The sequence below is a fragment of the Pomacea canaliculata genome, linkage group LG3, assembly GCF_003073045.1.
Source record: "Pomacea canaliculata isolate SZHN2017 linkage group LG3, ASM307304v1, whole genome shotgun sequence".
Classification (NCBI taxonomy): Eukaryota; Metazoa; Mollusca; class Gastropoda; order Architaenioglossa; family Ampullariidae; genus Pomacea; species Pomacea canaliculata.
The window spans coordinates 35,122,500-35,142,463 of record NC_037592.1 but is presented as its reverse complement, the minus strand read 5'-3'; the positions used below and the strand labels follow the sequence as shown (position 1 = coordinate 35,142,463).

The 19,964-nt window shown below is 38.2% G+C and overlaps 2 protein-coding genes across 5 annotated transcripts in view; one reads left to right on the top strand and one right to left on the bottom strand.

Annotated features, from left to right (window-relative positions):
• Positions 1-737: 737 nt before the first annotated feature.
• LOC112560145 (ATP-dependent DNA helicase Q5-like) lies at positions 738-14,893 on the bottom strand. Of its 4 annotated transcripts, none has more exons than XM_025231755.1 (13): positions 14,689-14,893; positions 13,410-14,062; positions 12,947-13,164; positions 12,151-12,313; positions 11,764-11,846; positions 10,864-11,079; positions 10,332-10,467; positions 8,915-9,025; positions 7,581-8,346; positions 7,228-7,297; positions 6,291-6,523; positions 5,398-5,637; positions 738-4,987 (listed from the first exon to the last, which is right to left on the bottom strand). In XM_025231755.1, exons 1-10 carry the CDS (start codon positions 14,804-14,806, stop codon positions 7,290-7,292), a joined length of 2,472 nt encoding a protein of 823 aa, XP_025087540.1. In that variant the 5' UTR covers positions 14,807-14,893; the 3' UTR covers positions 738-4,987; positions 5,398-5,637; positions 6,291-6,523; positions 7,228-7,289. The 4 variants fall into 4 exon arrangements, with proteins under 4 accessions (XP_025087540.1, XP_025087538.1, XP_025087539.1 ...); XM_025231753.1 differs by lacking the exon at positions 6,291-6,523 and having other exon boundaries at positions 738-3,149; positions 4,909-4,987; XM_025231754.1 differs by lacking the exon at positions 6,291-6,523 and having other exon boundaries at positions 738-3,149; positions 4,915-4,987.
• Positions 14,894-18,551: 3,658 nt separating this feature from the next.
• LOC112558841 (ankyrin repeat domain-containing protein 50-like) overlaps positions 18,552-19,964 on the top strand; it is a 56,582-nt gene continuing 55,169 nt past the window's right edge. The window contains exon 1 of the mRNA XM_025229545.1: positions 18,552-18,660. The gene's annotated coding sequence lies outside the window, so the exon portion shown is untranslated. The remainder of the gene's footprint in view (positions 18,661-19,964) is intronic.

The window sequence follows — 19,964 nt, the reverse complement described above, 5'->3', positions numbered from 1 at the left end:
CTTGAGGAACTGTAGTTCCCGTGCTACCCTCTCTCTTCACCTGCTGAAAGAGGTGTGTGTATTGGCAGGTTGGGGAAGAAAACAGCGAGATGGACACCTGCCTCACAAATATCACTCCGCAATTATCTCCAACTGCCGAACTTGTCTATTCTTGACCACGTTCAGACACGTACACTACATCGACATGAAATAACTCGGAAACTTTTCAAGTTTATAGTTATACCTTCTATAGCCTCTGAGCAGTGTGAATACATGTTTTCTAAATTAAATCAAGTGGTTCGATCAAGGGTCTTTCTCCATGCTCGAAAGCAGCCAAAGGTTTTGATCATTTGACCCTGGTCATGTGACACCAGAAGCACGAGACACTGATAACGTCCTGTAACCCAGTTTGTGTGAATCCTTCTACGACTAAACCGTGGAGTAGATTTAAGTATTTGTTACCTGCAGTACAGTTTTTCAAATAAATTGTGCACGCTGCCAGCAACTTCTGGTTACATCTCTTTCAACCCATATGGCATTCTATAAAACTTCTATAGCGCTTTATCAACACATTTTGTTGTGCGTTCGTGTCTGCATGAGCATGAAGGTGCACTTGATGTGGTGTGCTCGCGCACCTGAATGTAAGTGCTTCAAGTCCAGATGATGCTGGTCTGGGGCGCTATAGAACCTTGATTGTAAAGTTAGTATCTGACAATCATTCTCACACAGTACTGTAACAGCTTAAAAAAAACCCCACAAAATGCAAAAGTATTTCTTCCTCCTCTTTTCCCATGATGCAATACTCAAGGGAAAGAAGCACAGGGTGGTGCCACTTGCTTTCAAGATGTTTTGACCAGAAGGATGCTATTAAAAGATGTCTGTCAGGTCTTAGAAACCACACAAAATCTCGCGCAACATTTTTAACCCTCTAAAATTATTGCCTACGTTAATTTAAATCAGTTCAGTCAGTGAGTTCAAACATAATGAAGGGCCAAAATCAATTAGCACTGAGACAAAACAGCTGAATGCAAATATGAGGGAAAATTGTTACAAAAGGGATTGAGGTGGCTAGGGTAGTTCGAATCCACTTGGCACATTGAGTGCAAATGATTTTCAATGAGTGATTCTGTGGATACAGAGCATCATCGACATGGTGGGTGGCCTCCCAAACTTATGCAGAGAATAAGGTCTTATGTGAAATGCATCAAGAATTTCGACAATTCTGCTTCCAACATGTGTGGATTTGCATTTTTAAAAAAAAGGGCTTTATAAGACAAAATTGTAAGGATTAGTAAAATCATGTCCTAATATTTTCTACTACAGCAATTCTCTCAAAATGCCAAGGTCTGTAGTTAGTTTACACAGGGCTTCTGCTAAGGCTAAATTCTTTGGGGTCCCAGGGACCCCTTCTTCAGATTTTTAAGGGGTCCCAGTTCTTCGCCCACATTTGAAGGGGACCCCATTGACAAAAATTGAAGGGGTCCTACAAACTTTTAATGCGTACTGTACGCAATTTTTTGTTAAGCAGAAGCCCTGGTTTATATGTCCATCATGAATCTGTGAAAACGGGAATGATAGCCATATGTAGTTACACACACTGTTGAACTGTTGGCTTCATTCAATAACAAATGGTGTTGGCATGTGGATGAATATTTCGAATCCATCTTCCTCACAAAGTGAATGTAAGTAAAGGTAGCAATTTCTGTTAACAAACAACAGCAACAAACTGGAACATGTACAGACACTTGGCCATATACTGAAACAATTGCAATAAAAATTCCTTATGGCTGCTGAACATTATCTTTCATTCATGTCTATGAAGGCAAATTTTAATGATGCTGCCCTGTCTGCACACAGATCACTTAAGAAACCTTTCAGACCAAGTGCAAAAGATAAAAAGAAACAAAGTTCTCATCCAAACAAATTGAATATTTGTGTCATTTGGTGACAGAAAAAGGATCACCAAGTAAATTAAACAAACAGTAATGCCAAATAATTTTCAATACTTGTATCTCAATAATCATGTATAAATTCTAAAAAAATTAGTCTTTTAACCTGAGGAGCAAAACAAACAACCAAATGTGAATACAAATTGTTCAATGAATTACAAATTACTATTACCCTGGTCAACAGCAATTCCAATCATAATAATGGAAAATGACTAGATCAAACTTAAACAACACAAGTGTCTATTAATACTACATATTATTGGTAGATAAAAAGAAGCCTTAGAATCAACAAAGTTTTTGATATGTTGTACTGAGATAAATGTATTATCAAACTGGATTTTTTTAAAGCAAACAATTGCAACCTTTGATTTACACACAATATGACAGTGAAAACACTTCCTTGCACTTCTGATGCGACAAATTTGAAGCACAAAGACAAACTATGGTAAACGAGAAGGAAAGAGGAATTGCATCAGTAAGAGTTGCAGAGCCAATAGCACCAAACGCAATGATGCAGTGGATGTAACAATAGGAAGGACAAAAAAGGGAAGAAGGAAAGAAAGAAAACAAGAAAAATCACAGAAAATGTTTGAGGTTTACACAACAAATATTTTTGTGCAAAACTTTCAACTGCCATTCTCTCTACTCATCCTGAGTTCAATATCTTTAAGGGCAGACAAACGATACTCCATAAAGCCTGAGATACACGTAAATAAAATTAAACTCACAACATCTCCTTAGCAGCATATGCAATCTGTCTTGTGCAAAGATTTGTCTTCACAAAGCCCTGTTGTCAAGTCTATTCACACCTTATGTAGTATCCCTCAGACTTTCACAAGTTATGGAGTCCATCACATGCTTGCAATTGTCTTTATAATACAGTGGATTGTATTTTTTCTTTGGAAGTAGAAGTATCATAACAACTGCATGGCAACTTTTTTAAACGTTGAACTGTACCAGGCTGCCATGCTGTGTGGCACCTCTTATAACACAACCGTTACATGCCCTATGTGGTTACAGGTCAAAGAAAAAAATCACAGTCATTTGGAAGCCTCAGCACAATCACATTTTGAAGGTGTCTTCACACCTGCAGCCTTTCATCTCTCTCACAGACTTCAAGGGGATGCAGTCAAGCTCGCAAGCCTCTTAGAACATCATGGGATAACACTTTCTTGTGCTCTTCCATGAATTCTCGTACAAGTCGCTTGGCTTCTTCCTTACCTGTGGACAAAGTAAAAATCTGCATTTGTTATTGGCTGAAGACAAACCATGCACCTTGGACAAATCATTCAAGGGAGCTACAAGGATTTTAGATCATTTTAGATGACACTACACATATTCAAGCATCATACCTGAAAACAGAGCAGTCTAAATCTTCTCTTTGCCAATGTCCCATACTATTAGTAAACTCTTTCTGAAGGTTTATTCCCTAAGTTTTAACAGCAACATTCTACAAGTAAAACTGAACAGTGTATACTCCTAAGAAGACAAAGATGTTCAATTAATTTCTGTGTAAAACGTGCAATTATATGGCTACTTTTAACTTAGGAAATGTCTTAGACGACAGCTTAATTCACACTAGGAAACCATCGTGCCTTTAGCTCAAGCCAGCACAGCTTCACTGACAGACTAGCCAAAGCAAAGAACTTTATAGGAAAGGAGCTGGTGATTCAGTCTCTCTTGTCTCTTAATAAAAGCCTTTGCAAAAAATAACTATTTCGAACAACTTTACACATTTTTCACTATTTTTGGGCATTTATAGAATAACTACTATAAAACACACTTGACACATTTTTGTTGCTACAAACAAGCAAGCAAGCAAGCAGAAAGAGACCTAGCTAAATTAGTAGTACAAATGAATCCAGATGACAAAATCCTATGAAGGTAAGTTTCATATCTCCATGTCACTTCTTCCTTCCCTCCCTCACTTTCTCACTCTCTAGCTCTCTCTCACATACACACACTTATTCACTAAACCAAGAAATGAGCAGCTGGTGGACACTTGGTACATTAACTCCACACAGTGTCAGTGTACTACAGCTCTACATTGTCATTGTCATTGTCATTTTTTTATTTTTTATTTTTGTGTGTTTTGTTTTGAAGAGATAAGTCAGAACAGGAAACGAGCAGAATTATTTACTTGGAGTAAAAAAAAAAGTTGTCAAAACACTGCTTGCAAAGGACAAAAATATCCCTTTTATAAACTTTGGCAGAAAAAAACAAACAGAGTTGACTGTTGTTTTGTGGTATATTTGATTTAGTCTGTTTTTTTTTGTTCTGCTTGTACATTTGTTGTTTAAGGGAAGGTTTAAAAGTTTTGACTGTAATCAGCAACAGGACCAGTGCAACATGCAAGCACAAAAATATTACCAGCTAATACAGTAAAACCTTTCTATTAAGACTTGCTAAAATCCACCAAAATCACGTCTTAACTGAGAGGGGTCTTGTTAGGGAGACTGACCAGTTGGCTTTCATTTAATGAACCCCAACTTCAAACAAATGTACAGGTGCAAGCAAAAATGTTTTGCACATCAGGGAATGAGTAATTACAGTAATGTTTCTTTCCTGATCAACAGGAAGAAAAATAAGAGGAGGAATTACCAGGTAGTCCACAAGATCTATGTGTGTGTGTTTTAACAATTAGTCATTTTACCTGAAAGTAAAAATTTCTTACTTTTTGGATTGTTACTAAGAGGACGTAATATGAGATTTTGCTGTACTAACAGTATTTTAAATTCAACAAATTTTACTGCAAGTTAACCATCCTAAGACACAAACACTTCAAACACTCTGTTTACAACAATACCGCTGACATGACAAATATTTCTGCATTGCTGCAAAGCTGTCTACAGTTGACTGTGACTAGGATACTGAGCAAGGTTGACTGTTGAGAGGATTTTACCAGCACAAGCGCAGAAAGCCACACAACTACATCATGCACTGCACAGCACAAATGCAAAATCAAGAAGATACTACATACAATTACCAGATGTAGGCAGTCCTTTGGTCATCTCCATCACATTATGTGATATTGACCGAGCAACACTTTTGAACAGTTCCTGCAATCCGATTTGTACACATGCACTTAGAAGAGATTTTTTCAAATCAATTTTACTTGATATTAGTACATCACTCTTGTATCGCAACTAAAAAGAAATACTTGCAATAAATTTATTCACTGGTTTATGAAAGAACCAGTTGTACTTCGAGTGAGAAATATGCACAGATTTCTGTACAGTCTTCTCACACATGTACTGATTAATCTGAACTTCATCATTTACTTTTATCATTGCTAGTTTGACTGATACAAAAATTCTCTAATCTCAAAAGCCATCTTGCCAGCCAGCCTGCTTAGTTGCTTCATGACACAACCTAGACAGCTTTCCAAACAGACCTCAATTGGATCATTGATTGAAATATGATTTTATAAAAAAATAAAAAGCGCATTAGCAGAAATGTTGGCAATTACCTTGTTTGCAAAACATCCAGCCTTGTAATGAGGTGTTAAATACTTGACTACAAGATCTGCCACTCCTTTTTTGTCCTGATCAGCATTTTCTGTTGCCAGCTTCTCTTTTTTGACATTATCATCCTTTACCTTTGTCTGGTTATTGGAAGTGGATGAAATGCTGGCTGTGTCAGAGGCTGATGACTCAGCTTTAGATCTCTTTGTTGAAGCTGACTGTTTACCAACTTCTTCCCACCCAGGCTGAAAAAAGACAGACTACTCGAGAACATATATTCAGAGACAGATAAATCATCACATTGTTTTCATAAATTAATGAGACTGAGAGATAAGATGCTGAATGTACATTTGTTGACAAATAAAGTTTGTGACGGATACATTCCTATATCAATGTTACATGCTACTGCTTTTACAAACACTGACTTGTTCATATGTTTGTACCCAAAACATAAAAAAGAAAACAGATGACAGTATTATGTACCAAAATGCACATGGAAGCTGGGGGAATGAGAAGAAAATATGTGTGTGTGTGTGAGAGAGAGAGAGAATTTGATGACTTGTTTATTTAAAAAACAAAACAGAGAAAAATTGTCTGTAAGGGTATGAATGAGAAAGTTATCGCTGAAGAAATAAATGCATTGTTAATACTGAAACTACATATGTTCCCTTATTAACATTGTGGGATTCTAAATGCTACAGTCAGTCAGTCATCCATTGACTGGTACCTGTCGCTGGAGGGAGCACATGGATAGATGCAGCAGCTGATAGGGCTCACCCCTCTTGCCTATTTTGGGCGATAGTGAGCAGGTCCTGAACAGGACAACCATTTCAGTCTTTGATGTTCATAAGCCTGTTCTTTTTCTAGCCACCCCAACATCAACTATTCTCCAAAGTACCTTGAAGGATAGTCTTCGGAAAGGTGCTGTGATGGGTCACATGGCCATAGAAGACCAGCTTGACTGTTGCAAGTAGCGGTTCCTGGTGTCTTACGAGTGTGGCAACCTTATTACGTACAAAATAGTTGGTTCTATGCTCTCTGTATGAGATCTGGAGCAGCCTCCTAAGGCACATGTTCTTGAATGTCTGGATTCTACTTCCGTTTCAGTGAGCAGAGTCCACGTGGTCACATCTGCAAAGCAGGATCAGTAGTACCAGGAATTTGTACAGATTGTACATTATAATGAAACTGATCTTATAGCTATAAGATCAAGTTTCTCTGTTTTGTTCTTATCTATGCCAGATCCTATCTAGCTTGACCATGGTCGCTGTTGCTGTCACAATCCTAATGTGAATATCTGATGTAGAGCTGCAGTCCTTGAGGAGGTAGGCTCCCAAGTACTTGAAGCTGCTTACCTCTTTGAACTGTACCCTGTTCATATACATCTCTGCTTTGCTGGTGACATTGGTTATAACTTTGCTCTTTCCATGCTGGTCTCCATTCCACACCTGTTTGAACCGTCTGTCAGTTGTGTTGGTAAAAATCTTGCAGATTTTTTTTAGTGCCTGCTAACAAATCTCTGCAAAGCACAAGTTGCAGATCGGCCTTCCACCAAATGAAATGGAAGTGTGATTGAGGATGGTTTCGCACATGATGTTCTCAAAGAAGATATTAAACAGCACCGGTGATAGGGTATCCCTGACGTATGACTACTGTGGTGCAAAAGTAAGCTCCTACGTGGTTATCCAGCAGTACTACACTCACTGAGCTATTACATAGTGCTTTGACTTGAATGAGGCATCACACTTTAGAATGATATTCAGAAGTTTCTTTAAACACGACCAAAACAACTAAAAGTACAACTATTAAATAACTGTAGAAAATGTCCAGCCTACCTGAGGACATCTCTTTCGAGGATCCCTGGTTGGCTTGTGTTTGTGATTTGAAGTTTCTGTATCTACGTTCCTAAAATTTAAAAAAAGAGAAAGAGGAACAGATGTTGAGTCATATAACATTTTCTTTTTTTTTTTAAATATTAATTTTCTTATGTTTAAATCATTCTACATGCCCACAGCTCTGTCTCATAGGTTGCTATTAGTCCACCCTCCTCACCTCCCATCAGTTCTCATTTGAAAGTTTGGAGACCAAGTCCCTTGTCTTTGACTTTTATGATTCAAAGGAAACCATTAACAAATAACAACACTGTAGACTTACACACTAGAGGAGCAGAAAAATCCTGAAACCTCACCTGGAGCTATGAGAAGAGTGACGAACATGTTCTTTTTTCCTCTCTCGCTTATGTTCCACACAATGTTCTGAAATCCTAGAAACTGTTTTATTTTCAGACTCTTGTTCTTCTGATTTGTAGTCCTCTCTTTCCCAGAAATAACAATCTTTGGTACACCTGGCTTTGCTGATGGTGCTATTTGGGAACTGTTCTCATTTGCAGGTGTTGTTTGAGAACTCTCCTTATTAGCACCTTGTTGTAGAGCTTTCACACTGTCCGCATTTTCCTGTATGTTTTCAGGCAAAGACATCTCTGCCTGATCTTGCTCCGTGACAAACCCAGAATCATTTACTTGAAGAAAAGAACTACTTGTTCTAGTTGTTTCATCACCTGAGTCATATCCAAACACTCTTTTCAGTGACAGAGAAGATTCTGAGGATGACTCATCTTCATCTGCCAAACTGGACGCAACATCTTTAGTGCCTTCCCCACACTCATGTCTGTGCAAACCAGAAACATGATACAGTGACTCCCTTGCTTCCGAGTAAAAACAAGGGTGTGGCATCTTTTCTGATGACAGCTTCTTGACATCTCTCACTAGTTTTGTAATGGAGACTTTGTACATGTTTGCTTGCTTGGCAGAAAGAAAAATCTCATGCTCCAGGTCCAAGGCACAGCAACGAGATTCACAATCTGCTGTTCTAACTTGCTCCAAGTCATGCTGAAATGCTTCTACAAAGTTTTCATACAAAGCCTTCTCAAGCATTTCAAAGCAGTGCTCACGTGTCTGAAATGATAGAATAATACAAAGGAACTGAAAAACAAATGCATTTCAACTTACAGAGATGCTTCTTAGTTTTTATTTTATAAAAAGTACATAAATAAAGAGATATGAAAAAAGAATTATCCAAATCACTTGGGATTTAAAGACCATGGAAACAGAAAAATGATGCAAATTAGACTGGTGTGGGCACATCTCAATATCAACAGCATTTGAGTACTGAAGAGGGTAAAGTAAAAAAGCACATGATAAAAGAAATGTGCAGACCATATCCAAGAGTAGACAGGTTTATCATTCAACAGCTCCTAGAGTGTCAGAAAACCAAGTGGCAAGTGATGGTAATAGGATCACTATGGTAGTTCCACATCCAATCAAGGAAGTGATGATTATAATATAAACAGATGCAATTGCACTATCTGTACTTTGATGAATTTTAAATATCTACAAATCTATATTATAACAATGATTTCAAGCTGATAAGGGTGAAAAAACTATATCTTTTCTACCATTAAAACAAATATGCTGCTCAAAATGACCTAAACAAAAGCAAGACAATTACTGAAGTGTATTTCACCTTCACTGCTAATCTAGGCACTCTTTCGCTTGCAGCATCTCGGAGAGGACACCACGGGGATGGAGGTTCAAAAACTTCTTCTTTCTTCTCGGGAGTAACATCTGTCTTTGCCTAAGAAGTGAATGAATGACGTGGTTCACAACAAATAGAGTGAAATGATTCTTTAAAGACGTGTCTTCATTTGAGTTTTTTTCATGTTTTAGTCTACAGCATGCTTCTAAATAGCTACTGTGCCATACTATTAATATTTTAAGTTCCCGCAAGTTCCATTTGAGAAAAGGATGATGTTTTACTGAGAAATTATGTTTCCCTAATATTTTACTAATTATGTGAAGGAATTCATAGAATGTAATTAAATTAATCTCTTTTCCTCAATATACGAGCATCAACAGTAAACTGCAACATTGTCTTTATTATCCGTTTAGTATTATCCAGTTTTGATTCCCATTCCAAATTGGGCAGTCTGATGGCACAACGATTAGCGTCTGTCACCAATACAAAGAGGGTTAGCTGTCCTGGATTCAGCTCTCGTCTTTGGCATGCTGTTCTTCTTCTGAATATGGTATCTGTTTACAGGGCTGGCTGCCTTGCTGCCTTAGTTGATGGCTCGGCATAAAAATTCCCTCCCCCTCCAAAGACAGTTCAGTGGACACCATGTTAGGAGTTTTTTTTAAATTTATGAAGCAGCCAGTATCAGTTTATTTTATGTGTTTAAATGAAAGGTAAAAAACAAAATATTTTATGCATCTATAAATACGAGGCTAAGTGATTAATAGCCCAGTGGAGATATTATTTTCCACTTTTATTTACATATAACGAACCTAATACTGGTAACAGGAATAGTACTCTGAGCTATAACTTTTGCATTGATATAGTCTTATGAGCAGTGACTCAATCCATGCTTGGTTTTTTTTTTCTTCTTTTGTTGCAGTCCTGTATTTTCATATGTAGAAAATTAAAAATAAAAAAAAAAAGGCAGATTGCATTGGGATTTAAGTCTTGCATTGAGTCTTGCATTTTAGCAATTTTTTTTTTAGTTTCACAGTTTGAAAACTATCCAGAAATGTTCACTTAAAATTTTATCTTTCTTTAATAATGTACTTGTTTCTAGCTAGCTATGATGCATTATAAAAAAAAAAAATATTGTACAGCATCTGATGAAACCACTGAGAATATAGGAATTACCTCTGCTATTCAAATCAAGTCTTGATTTTAATTTCAATATTTTAAACTTTATAATACTTTTTCTCTCAGTCTCCTTAGCTTTATGTAGAAAACCAACTTTATTTTCTTTCACTGTTTGGCAAGTAATGGGACTACAGTAATGTCATTTTTCACCAAACTTTATAAAACAAGGGAGGCTAAGCAGTTAAAAAAAAAGTATTCAAAAGAAAGAAATTTTACTGTCTTCACTAACCCCTTTGCGAAGCTTAAATTGGTTATTGATAAGTTTTTGTCGATCATCTTTACTCCTTTTTTCCATACGTTGTTGTCTTTGGTAATCTCCTTCACCTTCTTCATCATCATCTGCATCTTTGTATTCATCCCATTCTCTAGAAGAGTTTAAGAGCATAAAATTAAAAATTACTCTGATAACATTAAAAATTACCCAATTTTATTTAAAAGTGTTTTCCAAAATCATAATGATTTGACACATTTAGTAAAACTAATCATCCCTTAAAAATATTGGGACTGATGACTATCAAGGAAAAATTACTATCTGGATGCACACATCAACTAAGCACATACAAATAAATCTGCTGTGACTTCTTTCTCAAGCCAGATTTTAAATGAACTTTGGGGTCTATATGTACAGACTTTGACCTGCACAAAATCTATATCTGCACATAAAACTAAATGCATAAAAGTATTTCCATAAAAAGGACAATTTTTCAAATCTTTTACAGAAATTATTGGTATCAGTGAGCTACATCAGCATTCAAACTCACCGCTTAACACCTCTTCTTCCTCCTCCGTACATGTCTGAATCATCATTAAACATCATTCCACTGCCTTTAACCCCCTTGCGTGTTGTTCCACATTTATCAGCTTGAAGATTGCGCATCTCCAATTCAACCTTTTTAGGATCACGACAGACATCGCATGCCCTGTTGCATGATGGCTTCTCGTCCCCAAAAAATGAGGCAATGCTCCAGTGGCGACATCTAGGCAAATTAAATGATTCATATTTATCGGATAACTGCTTAAGCTCAGCAACCCAGAATATCTAGGGAAATTTGCTTGGGTTGCAGAATGTTTGACAAAAATTAGTATTTTGGATAAAAACAACTTTCTGTTTTGAGCACAAATATCTTGCACTAATAACATCTACAAAACAGGAATTCGTCTTATGTTTCTGGAAGGGGGGAATTCGTGTTTTATGCCATGCCAGCAACTGAGGCTATATTACGGCAGGCAGCCAGCCCTGTAAACAGATGCCACGTGCAGAGAAAGAACAGCGTGCCCGAGACGAGAAATGAACTCTAGGCAGCCAACCTTCACTGTATTGGTGACAGGCGCTAACCGTTGTGCCACTGGACCGCTCTATGTTTCTGGGGAGATTATTTGCATTATAACATGAACTTAAATAAGTGGCCGTCACCTCTTACAGAAAACATATTCATGGTAAGTAAGAAAAAAAAATAGAGTAAATATGATGAATAACAGGCATATACAACACAACTGAAAACAGTTTATTCTAAAACAGAACCCTGATACCTAGTAAGAAATTGGAGAACTGATTGGGTTTTTCATTAAAATTTAAGACAAGATGGAAAACAGGTGCACAATAAATATAATGTGCTAATGAATATATCTAACAGATAAAATAAACTTTCAAAAAAGCTTACTTTAGACTTTCGCAAAACATAATCAGAGCACCAAAACTCTCTTGGGCAGCTTTTGCCTGGATTTTTGCTGCTTCTGCATTTTTCTGCCATAAGAAATACTTTTCAATCCACTTGTAGCATATTCCAAGATGGTAGTTATGGTAACTTGAAAAAAATGTATCTTGCACATAACAATCTGAGAATAAATATCCTGGAATAAGCTATCACTCTTAACACTATTAAGCTCATCACACTGATGTTATCTTGCGAAGACTAGACAATTTAGAAGGCATAAGTGTAATGTATAATTTCGTGTAACTAAAAATAGTAAACATTACATCTGGTATCTAAATGTCCTTTTATGTAATTTATTATTTCCTTCCAATAAAAATGAGCTGAATATCTCACTTTTGGTCTTTTTGACTCTGCATTTAGTAGAAAAGACACAGCACTTTTTTCTTGCCGAGAATAATAAAGGCGACAGTATGATGGAAGGCCATCACGTCCAGCTCTTCCTGACTCCTGATAGTAGCCAGCCATAGATTTTGGTAAAGTCCAATGAGCCACAAACCTTTAAAAACAAAAACAGACTTAAACATTTAAAATATCTTGGCCTGTGCTGTCCTCATTTGTTAAAGCAAATTTTTTTATGAGTATTTGTTTGCTTTTGTCAGAACTCATTTTTCACTTGTAGCAAAACATCTTAGCTGCTGATTAGTTAATGCTCAAATCTTATTTTCTTGCATTATGAGTTTTTAGGCTTTTTTCTTGTGCTTAATGTTTGCATCCTTGAATTTACTTTCTCTTACAGCCCAAAGATTAAATAAACAGAGATGACTGGTTTTTATCAATAATATCTAAAGGGATAAACCATTTGAGCAATCCAGAAAATAACCAATGTATAAAACCATTTTTTTCCCCCATTGTACAACTCAGTTCAAAGCATTGTTCAGTAACAGCAAAGCAGGGAAGCCTAGAAAATTGTATGCTAAAATAAGTTCTGAGTTTCATTACAGCAATTGTCCTTTAATCCTAGTACAAGATTTTGAATTATCTACTAAGTGCAAAAGGTGTGAGTTGTCTATAGGATTCTTCTATGCAGGCTATGCCATGATAATCAACCTTAATATGAAGGATATAAAGACTATGCCAATAAGATGCCTAGCTGGCTCCCTGCTTTTTTTATTTGGCTTCCATTTCTAACCTCACATTTGCCTTGTCTACACCCATGCCAAAGCTGATGGTTGCTGCAATGACAGGAACTCTGCCTTCCATCCAATCCTCTTGTACTTCTGTCCTTTCACTGGCCTTGAGAGCTGCATGGTAAGCTTTGCAAGGAATACCCTTACGTGTGAGCCGTGCAGCAATCTCATGGCAGCCATCTCTTGTTCGGCAATAGACAATGCCACAGCCATGGTTAGCCTTCAGAGCACAAAAAGAGAAAAAAAAAATACTGTTAAGATTAAAATCATGCTAATTTAAAGGCCATCTAGACCAAGAATAGTGCTTTTTAAAAGTACTTTATAATGTTTTAATCTTCCTGTTTCTTGTTATCCTCAAGAATAAACGCAGGCACATTCAATTTCACATCACACTCTTCAAAAGTGCAACTACTTAAATTAGTCCATACTCTGTAAATAAGCAAAAAATTCTAAACAGCCAATTACCCAACAGTCATCTTCAGTTTCTGGAATTCCTGACAGTGATTTGATGGCAAATCTGGCAAGATCATCATAAGGGTCAGTAAGAACTTCCTTCAGACAAACTTCATAATAAAGATTTGAACGAAAGCTTGATGTTTTAAATGTCTGCACTGGCTCTTTCATGTGCAGCTGTTTGTAAATGTCTTTGACAACCTGAGCTGTGGCCGTAGCTGTCAATGCAATGCAGGGCACACCAGGCATTTTTGGTCTCAACCAGCCAAGCTTCAAATAATCTGGACGAAAATCGTGACCCCACTGTGAAACACAATGTGCCTCATCTACCACAAAATAAGCTAGAAGTTTACGCCCAGACAAAACCTCCAACAAATCTTTGAAGAAGTCTGTGGCAGCTTGTTCAGGAGTAATGTAAAGGAGTTTTATTTTGGGTGAGTTTGACTTGAGATCTCCAACAACTCTTCGGCGTTCTTCGGCAGACATTTTAGAGTTAATGGTTTCTGCTTTTATACCAATATCTGATAAGTGTTCAAGCTGGTCATGCATAAGAGCTATAAGAGGGGAAACTACTAGTGTGATGCCACTATGGACAACAGCTGGTAACTGGTAGCAAAGGGACTTGCCAGCCCCTGTTGGCATTGAAACAAACACGTCATCCTTCCCTGAAACAAAAATAAAATATTTCTTTTTTATCTAAAGAATTCATAATTCTTTATAAAATGCTAGATGTTGAATAAACAGTTTAAATGTAATATCTTGTGACAATGTAAATGAAACAGAAGCATCATTTGCACATGAAATTTTCTCTGTAAAGATTTATTATGAAAATGAGTAATTATTTCATAATCAAAGCACAAAATGGGGGCTTTGAGCGTATATGTTCCCCTCAACTCACCCATAAACAGATAAAATAAAAAATTGAAGTGTGGCACGCTGGTCTGTCAAATAATACATCTCAGTACTATATGCTGATAATGTCTGATCTACCTAGTATTCTAAGCATTTCATTTCTATTTATTTAAGAGGTTGGCATGGGACGTAAAGTTTGGAAAACGTGTATGACACGTACATATCTTTGCGTGCACACCCCCATATCAGCACATGTACGCTTGTATTTGCTTCGGCATTGTCTCTAAGGGTTGATTATAATACCATCTGCACATCTCATAAATCTTTTTCTTCCCCTCCCTTGCATCATTCAAGTTCGATACCTCGATCGTCTTATTCAGTTATTGCGAAGTCTGCAAAAAAAAAAAAAAAAGAAGTCAAACTGAAAACAGCAACATACTCTTAACAACTGCTTCCACAGCTTGCCTCTGCAGAGAAGACTTGAAGTCTCTGTGTCCAAAGATGCTGTTCAAAGAGCGAACCGTTTTCTCCGTCAAGTCGGACGAAAAGTCATCCATGGTAAAACTTGCAACAAATTTGTCAACACATGAATGTCGGACTCCGCTCGTGAGTTCGCGCAGTTTTCGAGAATAGAGAGTGGCGGTACGAGTAGCTTCCCTTGCCGCCGTGGCAGACGACCGCTGATCGTTTCGGTGCAGACGACAGCAAATGATCCTGCTCTCAAATTACCTACAGCATGTTTGAGGACGTATCAACACAATGTATATAAAACACATATACATATCTTATTTCTCCGAATCTTTTGACTGGAGCGATGGAAAACCAGGCATGAGAAAGAAAAAGTAAGGCCAACTCATGGACGTGATACAAGTTCGTGAATGGAACAGAAGAACTTGCTTATTTTTCTTTTCATTTTTGTTTTAGGGTCAACTGGACAAGTTCAGTTTCAATGGCGGTAAATTAAGCCTGTCGCATGTATTTACCACAATGATCTTTCCATTTCTCATTATAGATATATATTTTACTATATAAAAAGAATTTTTTACAGTTTAATCGAATATCTGTAGCCATTATAGTAATCAGCTGGTGTGATTGCATAAGCGTTAATACCTTCCTTTATGCATAAATATACAAAAGAGCTGAGACCAAAGGTAAAAAAATTAAATGCTAGCAACTAGATCGACGTACCATTTTTTGCAGACTATTGTATTTTAATAGTTCTAAGGACGGTTGTATAATCTATAGGCCTGAGTTGCCCTGAGCAACATGGGGAACTCATTGGCAAGCATCTTAAATTGCCTTCATAGTTAAAGCGGTGTTCAGACCTGTGGATGCTGCTTTGCCCCTGGGGCCGCGGTAGTGAAGCGGTGACAAAGATGCCATAGGATAAAGTAACATATAAAGTAATATCCGCGGGGTCTGGACATCGCTTCATAACCGCAGAGACAAATGACTTGCCTTTGAGTTGCCCATATGTTTTCCCGGGGTTTCATAACTACAGCCCCATGTCGTTGTGATTGAAAATGGATAAGATTAAGAATTAACATATTGAACAATCTGAACATTCTTGGGCGATTTTCGTAGATTGGAAACCCTGGTGAAAGATAACCCACAAAACTTCTTCATGACCGGCATGCTTCCTGTCACATTAGAACTGACGTGTTGCTAGACATTCTATGTAAGGGTTGACGACCTCAACACGCACTCCTCTGTATCTCAATAGGATTGGCAATCGATGACCTGCTTGGCCAGCGGCATAGACTGTCGCCGCACAAGGAAGGCTTATAACCCGCTGCGGCCTGGCAACCGATTCAGGGGAAAATCCCATGGGAATGTAGCAAAATAGTAAACCATCATTAGAGCCCAGCTAGCAAGATTGCTGCTAAGGAAGGTAGGACTTCTAGTGACCGGCATGCTTCAAGGACGCACAACCGTAACGAAGTGCAGCGTATGTGAGATTTAGAAATGAGAATGGAAAGAGCAGGGTGAGTAACAAAAGGCTTCGAGAGGCAGTGTTAGTAGCATTTTATTTCCTCTGCCTGACAAAGTCACTTTATTCAATCTAGCTGCGACATTTTCCAAGAATTGAAAATGTAATTGTCATGAATGTTCAACGCTTCAGAATATTATCTAGAGGACTGAGTGAGCGCGTGTACATTATCTTTTGCATCTGAGAAGTGTATTGCATGTCACAGGTTCGCAATAATACAACGTCCCATCATAGTTAACAGGTAAAGTGCAATATCTGTGATAGTAGAGTGCGATATAATAAAGATAATAATAATAATAGATACAAAGCAGCAACTCTCGAAATGAACTGCAGAGACGTGAGATCAAAAGGAAGTCGCATCAAGTGGAATAATGAAGAATAGGTACTGATGATCTATGTGATCTCTCAGACGGCGATTAGCTTGCCATAGACCCTGACGTCTGACCATGCCAAATCAATTTCGGTGAAACTCCTGTACCTGCCAGACAGCTGAACCATATCCGCTATAGCTGACCGAGCATGGCTGAGATAAATAGCACAGTTGGCCTCTGTTCTACCGCAAGCCGAGAAGACATTCCGTGTTAAGGCTTTTGTCCCCTCGTGGGTGCTAGACAGACTTCTTACTCTCATCCCACCCACCCCCCATCCCCGCAACTCCACACCAGCGTGTCCTGCTGCCACTTGTTGCCTTTCATCTTTTCACTTCACAAGCATCAATCGTCGGCTGCAGGCACTTGTACCATTGTTAACTTTATTTCAGCTCCCACGTCACACCTACGGTTACAGCTGTTTCTAAACTACTTTCTAATAGCTTATTTCCAGGTTTCACGTCTCCAGACGAGGAAGAGATTTAATTAATAATGACATAGAACTGTATACAGAAGGGAATTATGTTCGAGGCAAATATGTTTATAGAAGGACATGACACATGAGACAAACAAGTAACAGCAAACAAAGGGAGTGATAAAAGAAATTACACTGAAAATGTAATCTTTTACAACCACTCATACCAATATTAAATAAAGCATTTCCTTCTGTACTAAATTAAAAAAGTAACCAGTGACTACACGCAAATGCGCATGGGTCTCTACACAAGCTTTTACAAGAAGCATCGTTTATAAAGAATTGTTATTGATTGTTTTACGTGCGTGTGTGTGCTAGAGAAAGAGATGGAGGGAGAGAAAGTGAGAGAATTACATCTCAGCTTCTATAACTACTAGGACTGACCGACTTAAATTCATTACGGTAAGCCTACCTCACCCCCGTCCCTCTTAAAAAATCTCTGGTATGCATTTCGGTACGCACCTGTGTGAAATAAACCACTTTCTAGCATATCCGGGTCAGCACTGCATCATGAATAATTTTAGAAAGCTATGCAGCCAGCACCTAATGCTCTTAATATAAATGATCAGTTAGAGGGAGATAAGCTTTCGCAGAGGGGCTTTGGCATTTTAATCGAAAGATTCTGAGTTACAGCGTAATACAGTGTGGTCCTATTGTTGCTAAGCTAGTCAGCTAGTATTTTGATTTTTTTTTTCACTCTCAGGATATAAGGACAATGCTGCTCAAAACAAAACCATCGTCATATACTAGCAACCATGTGATGTGTTTGTGGATCATGTCTTCTATTTCGCAATGTTTTCTTGCTTAGATTTTTGTACGTGACATAATTTTATTTCTTGTGAGGACATGCTTACGCTCTTAGAACAACCACAACAACAAACCCCCAAAAGTAAGAAAAGAACCCATGTAAGCCTTGTTTCATTCATCCTCGTTTATTCATTCTTCCCTTGAATGGTATCGGTTTGCACAAGACGACCAGTCCATTCCTTCACTTTCGTAAGTCAGTTCGTTCTCCGGCCACCGCGGCGTTGACCACCTGAATTTGTCAAAAGCCTTTTTAAAGTCTATGCAGTTGTGCTAAAGATCTATTTTTCAACTATGCTCCTACCTGGTCTGAAGCCATCCTGTTCTTCTGCTAGCAGTTCCTCCATTTCTACAGTCCTCCAGTTTCGTTTGGATGTTTGGCGCTCGGCGCCCTACGCTTTTATGCATTTCAGATTGACCCCTTATCTTTGTGCAAAGACCTGGATAGCTGATCTACTGTTTGACGTGTGTTAGGGCATTTCACATGTCCATCTGATCAAATGGTCAAAAACTACTGACAGACATAGACACAACTTCTTTACGTTTTTATTCGTTAGCTGTTTCTGTTGTTCGTTTTTACGCAGAATCCTAATGCATCTAATTTGTAATTTCTAATACGCTTGTTTGTGCTGAAAAAAGTGTTCAAAGCGTGACTTTGATTCCAGAAACCTGCTGTTTGGCCAGTCCGGACATCATAGGCTGCATCTTCAGAACACCACCACCGTGTTACAGCAGTTACAATTTTCATTATTTCAAGAAAACAGTATAAGGGAGGTAAGATAATGACAGGAAGCTAGCACTACTGTTAGCTTTGCTTAGAGTGTTTCTGTGTTTAATGTTTTACTTATTAAGGGGTATATGATTTGTCGTCAAATTTAAAATTTCCATCCACCAGACAGTTTCTAGACAACGTCTGTGGTGAGAGCTTGATGAAGAGCACGAGATGAGAAGGATAACAAAACTGTGTTCAGGTGGTGGCGAAGTGCAAATCTCGTTTTCGTCTTCAAGTCAGATTCGCGTGCAGACAGCACTACAGATCGTCTAATCGGTGCTCAGCACGCCGTCTGGGATGGTCCGGTGTCGCACCGGTTAGTTCCTGTCACCAGTACAATGAGGACTGGCTATCCTAGGTTGAGATCTCGTCTCGGGTACAGTGTGACATCTGTTTACACGGCTGGCTACTTTGCTGGGATATAGCTTTAGTTGCTGGCTTGGAGTGAATCATGGCGTCTGAGGAAAGCTGAGGCCGGGCACACTAACCGGATGTCCACATAGGAACACTAAAATACTTGACGTTATGTCCTCGACCCATAAGATCATAGCTGTATGCTCATTAACCTTACAACCTATTGGGATTTCTCTATACTGTCACCGATCTAGCTCTTTTTCTGTTTTCTCTCTCTTTGTGGAAAGGAAATGTGGACATATTAAGAATGCCGAGCAGGCAATCCGAGGGTGATTGCAGGCGTGTGCTTGTTGAATGAGTGCAAGCATCACTTTGACAAACTAAATCTTTATCATCATTATATCTCCATTCTGATGCTTATTTATGGCATTAGAAAACCTAAAGAGACTAGCTGATTTTTTTAAAATCCCAAAGAAATTAAACTTTGTTTAGATAAATTTGATCTTAGCTGTGACTTTAAAATACTTGAGACTGCAGAATCAGATGCTTTGCATACCTATGAAAAGTCAAAAAGTGTGCAAAGATTTCACATTGCTATTTTAAAGCTGCACAGGAAGATGACCGAAGCCGTCATCAGTTGTACAACAGTATCCAGCAGACTACTCTCCATACGCGTCTCAGCTAAGCCCCACATTGTCCAAGTATAAGCTCCAACTTCCACGTATGGAGACAACGAAGTGGAAAAATTTTTCCAATAACTAGAAAAGGTTGTGAAGGCAGTTCCAAAAAAGAAGGACATCCTCGTTGTACGCGGTAGCTGGAACGCCAAGGTCGGCCCAGACGACTACCAGCTATGGACAGGAACGGTGGGCAAATTTGGCCTTGCTGAAACCAGTGACAGGGGTATCAGACAGAATTTGCACAGAGTTTCACTTTAGCCAACACCTTACAC

What these genes read in the sequence shown, in the direction of transcription:
- LOC112560145 (XM_025231755.1), bottom strand. Translation starts at nt 14,806, where the DNA reads ATGGATGACTTTTCGTCCGACTTGACGGAGAAAACGGTTCGCTCTTTG. An exon ending in GTAGACAAGGCAAATGTGAG is followed by an intron (nt 12,314 to 12,946) that starts GTTAGAAATGGA and finishes TTGTTTTTAAAG; the next exon opens with GTTTGTGGCTCATTGGACTT. An exon ending in TGCCTAGATTAGCAGTGAAG is followed by an intron (nt 8,347 to 8,914) that starts GTGAAATACACT and finishes CTATCATTTCAG; the next exon opens with ACACGTGAGCACTGCTTTGA.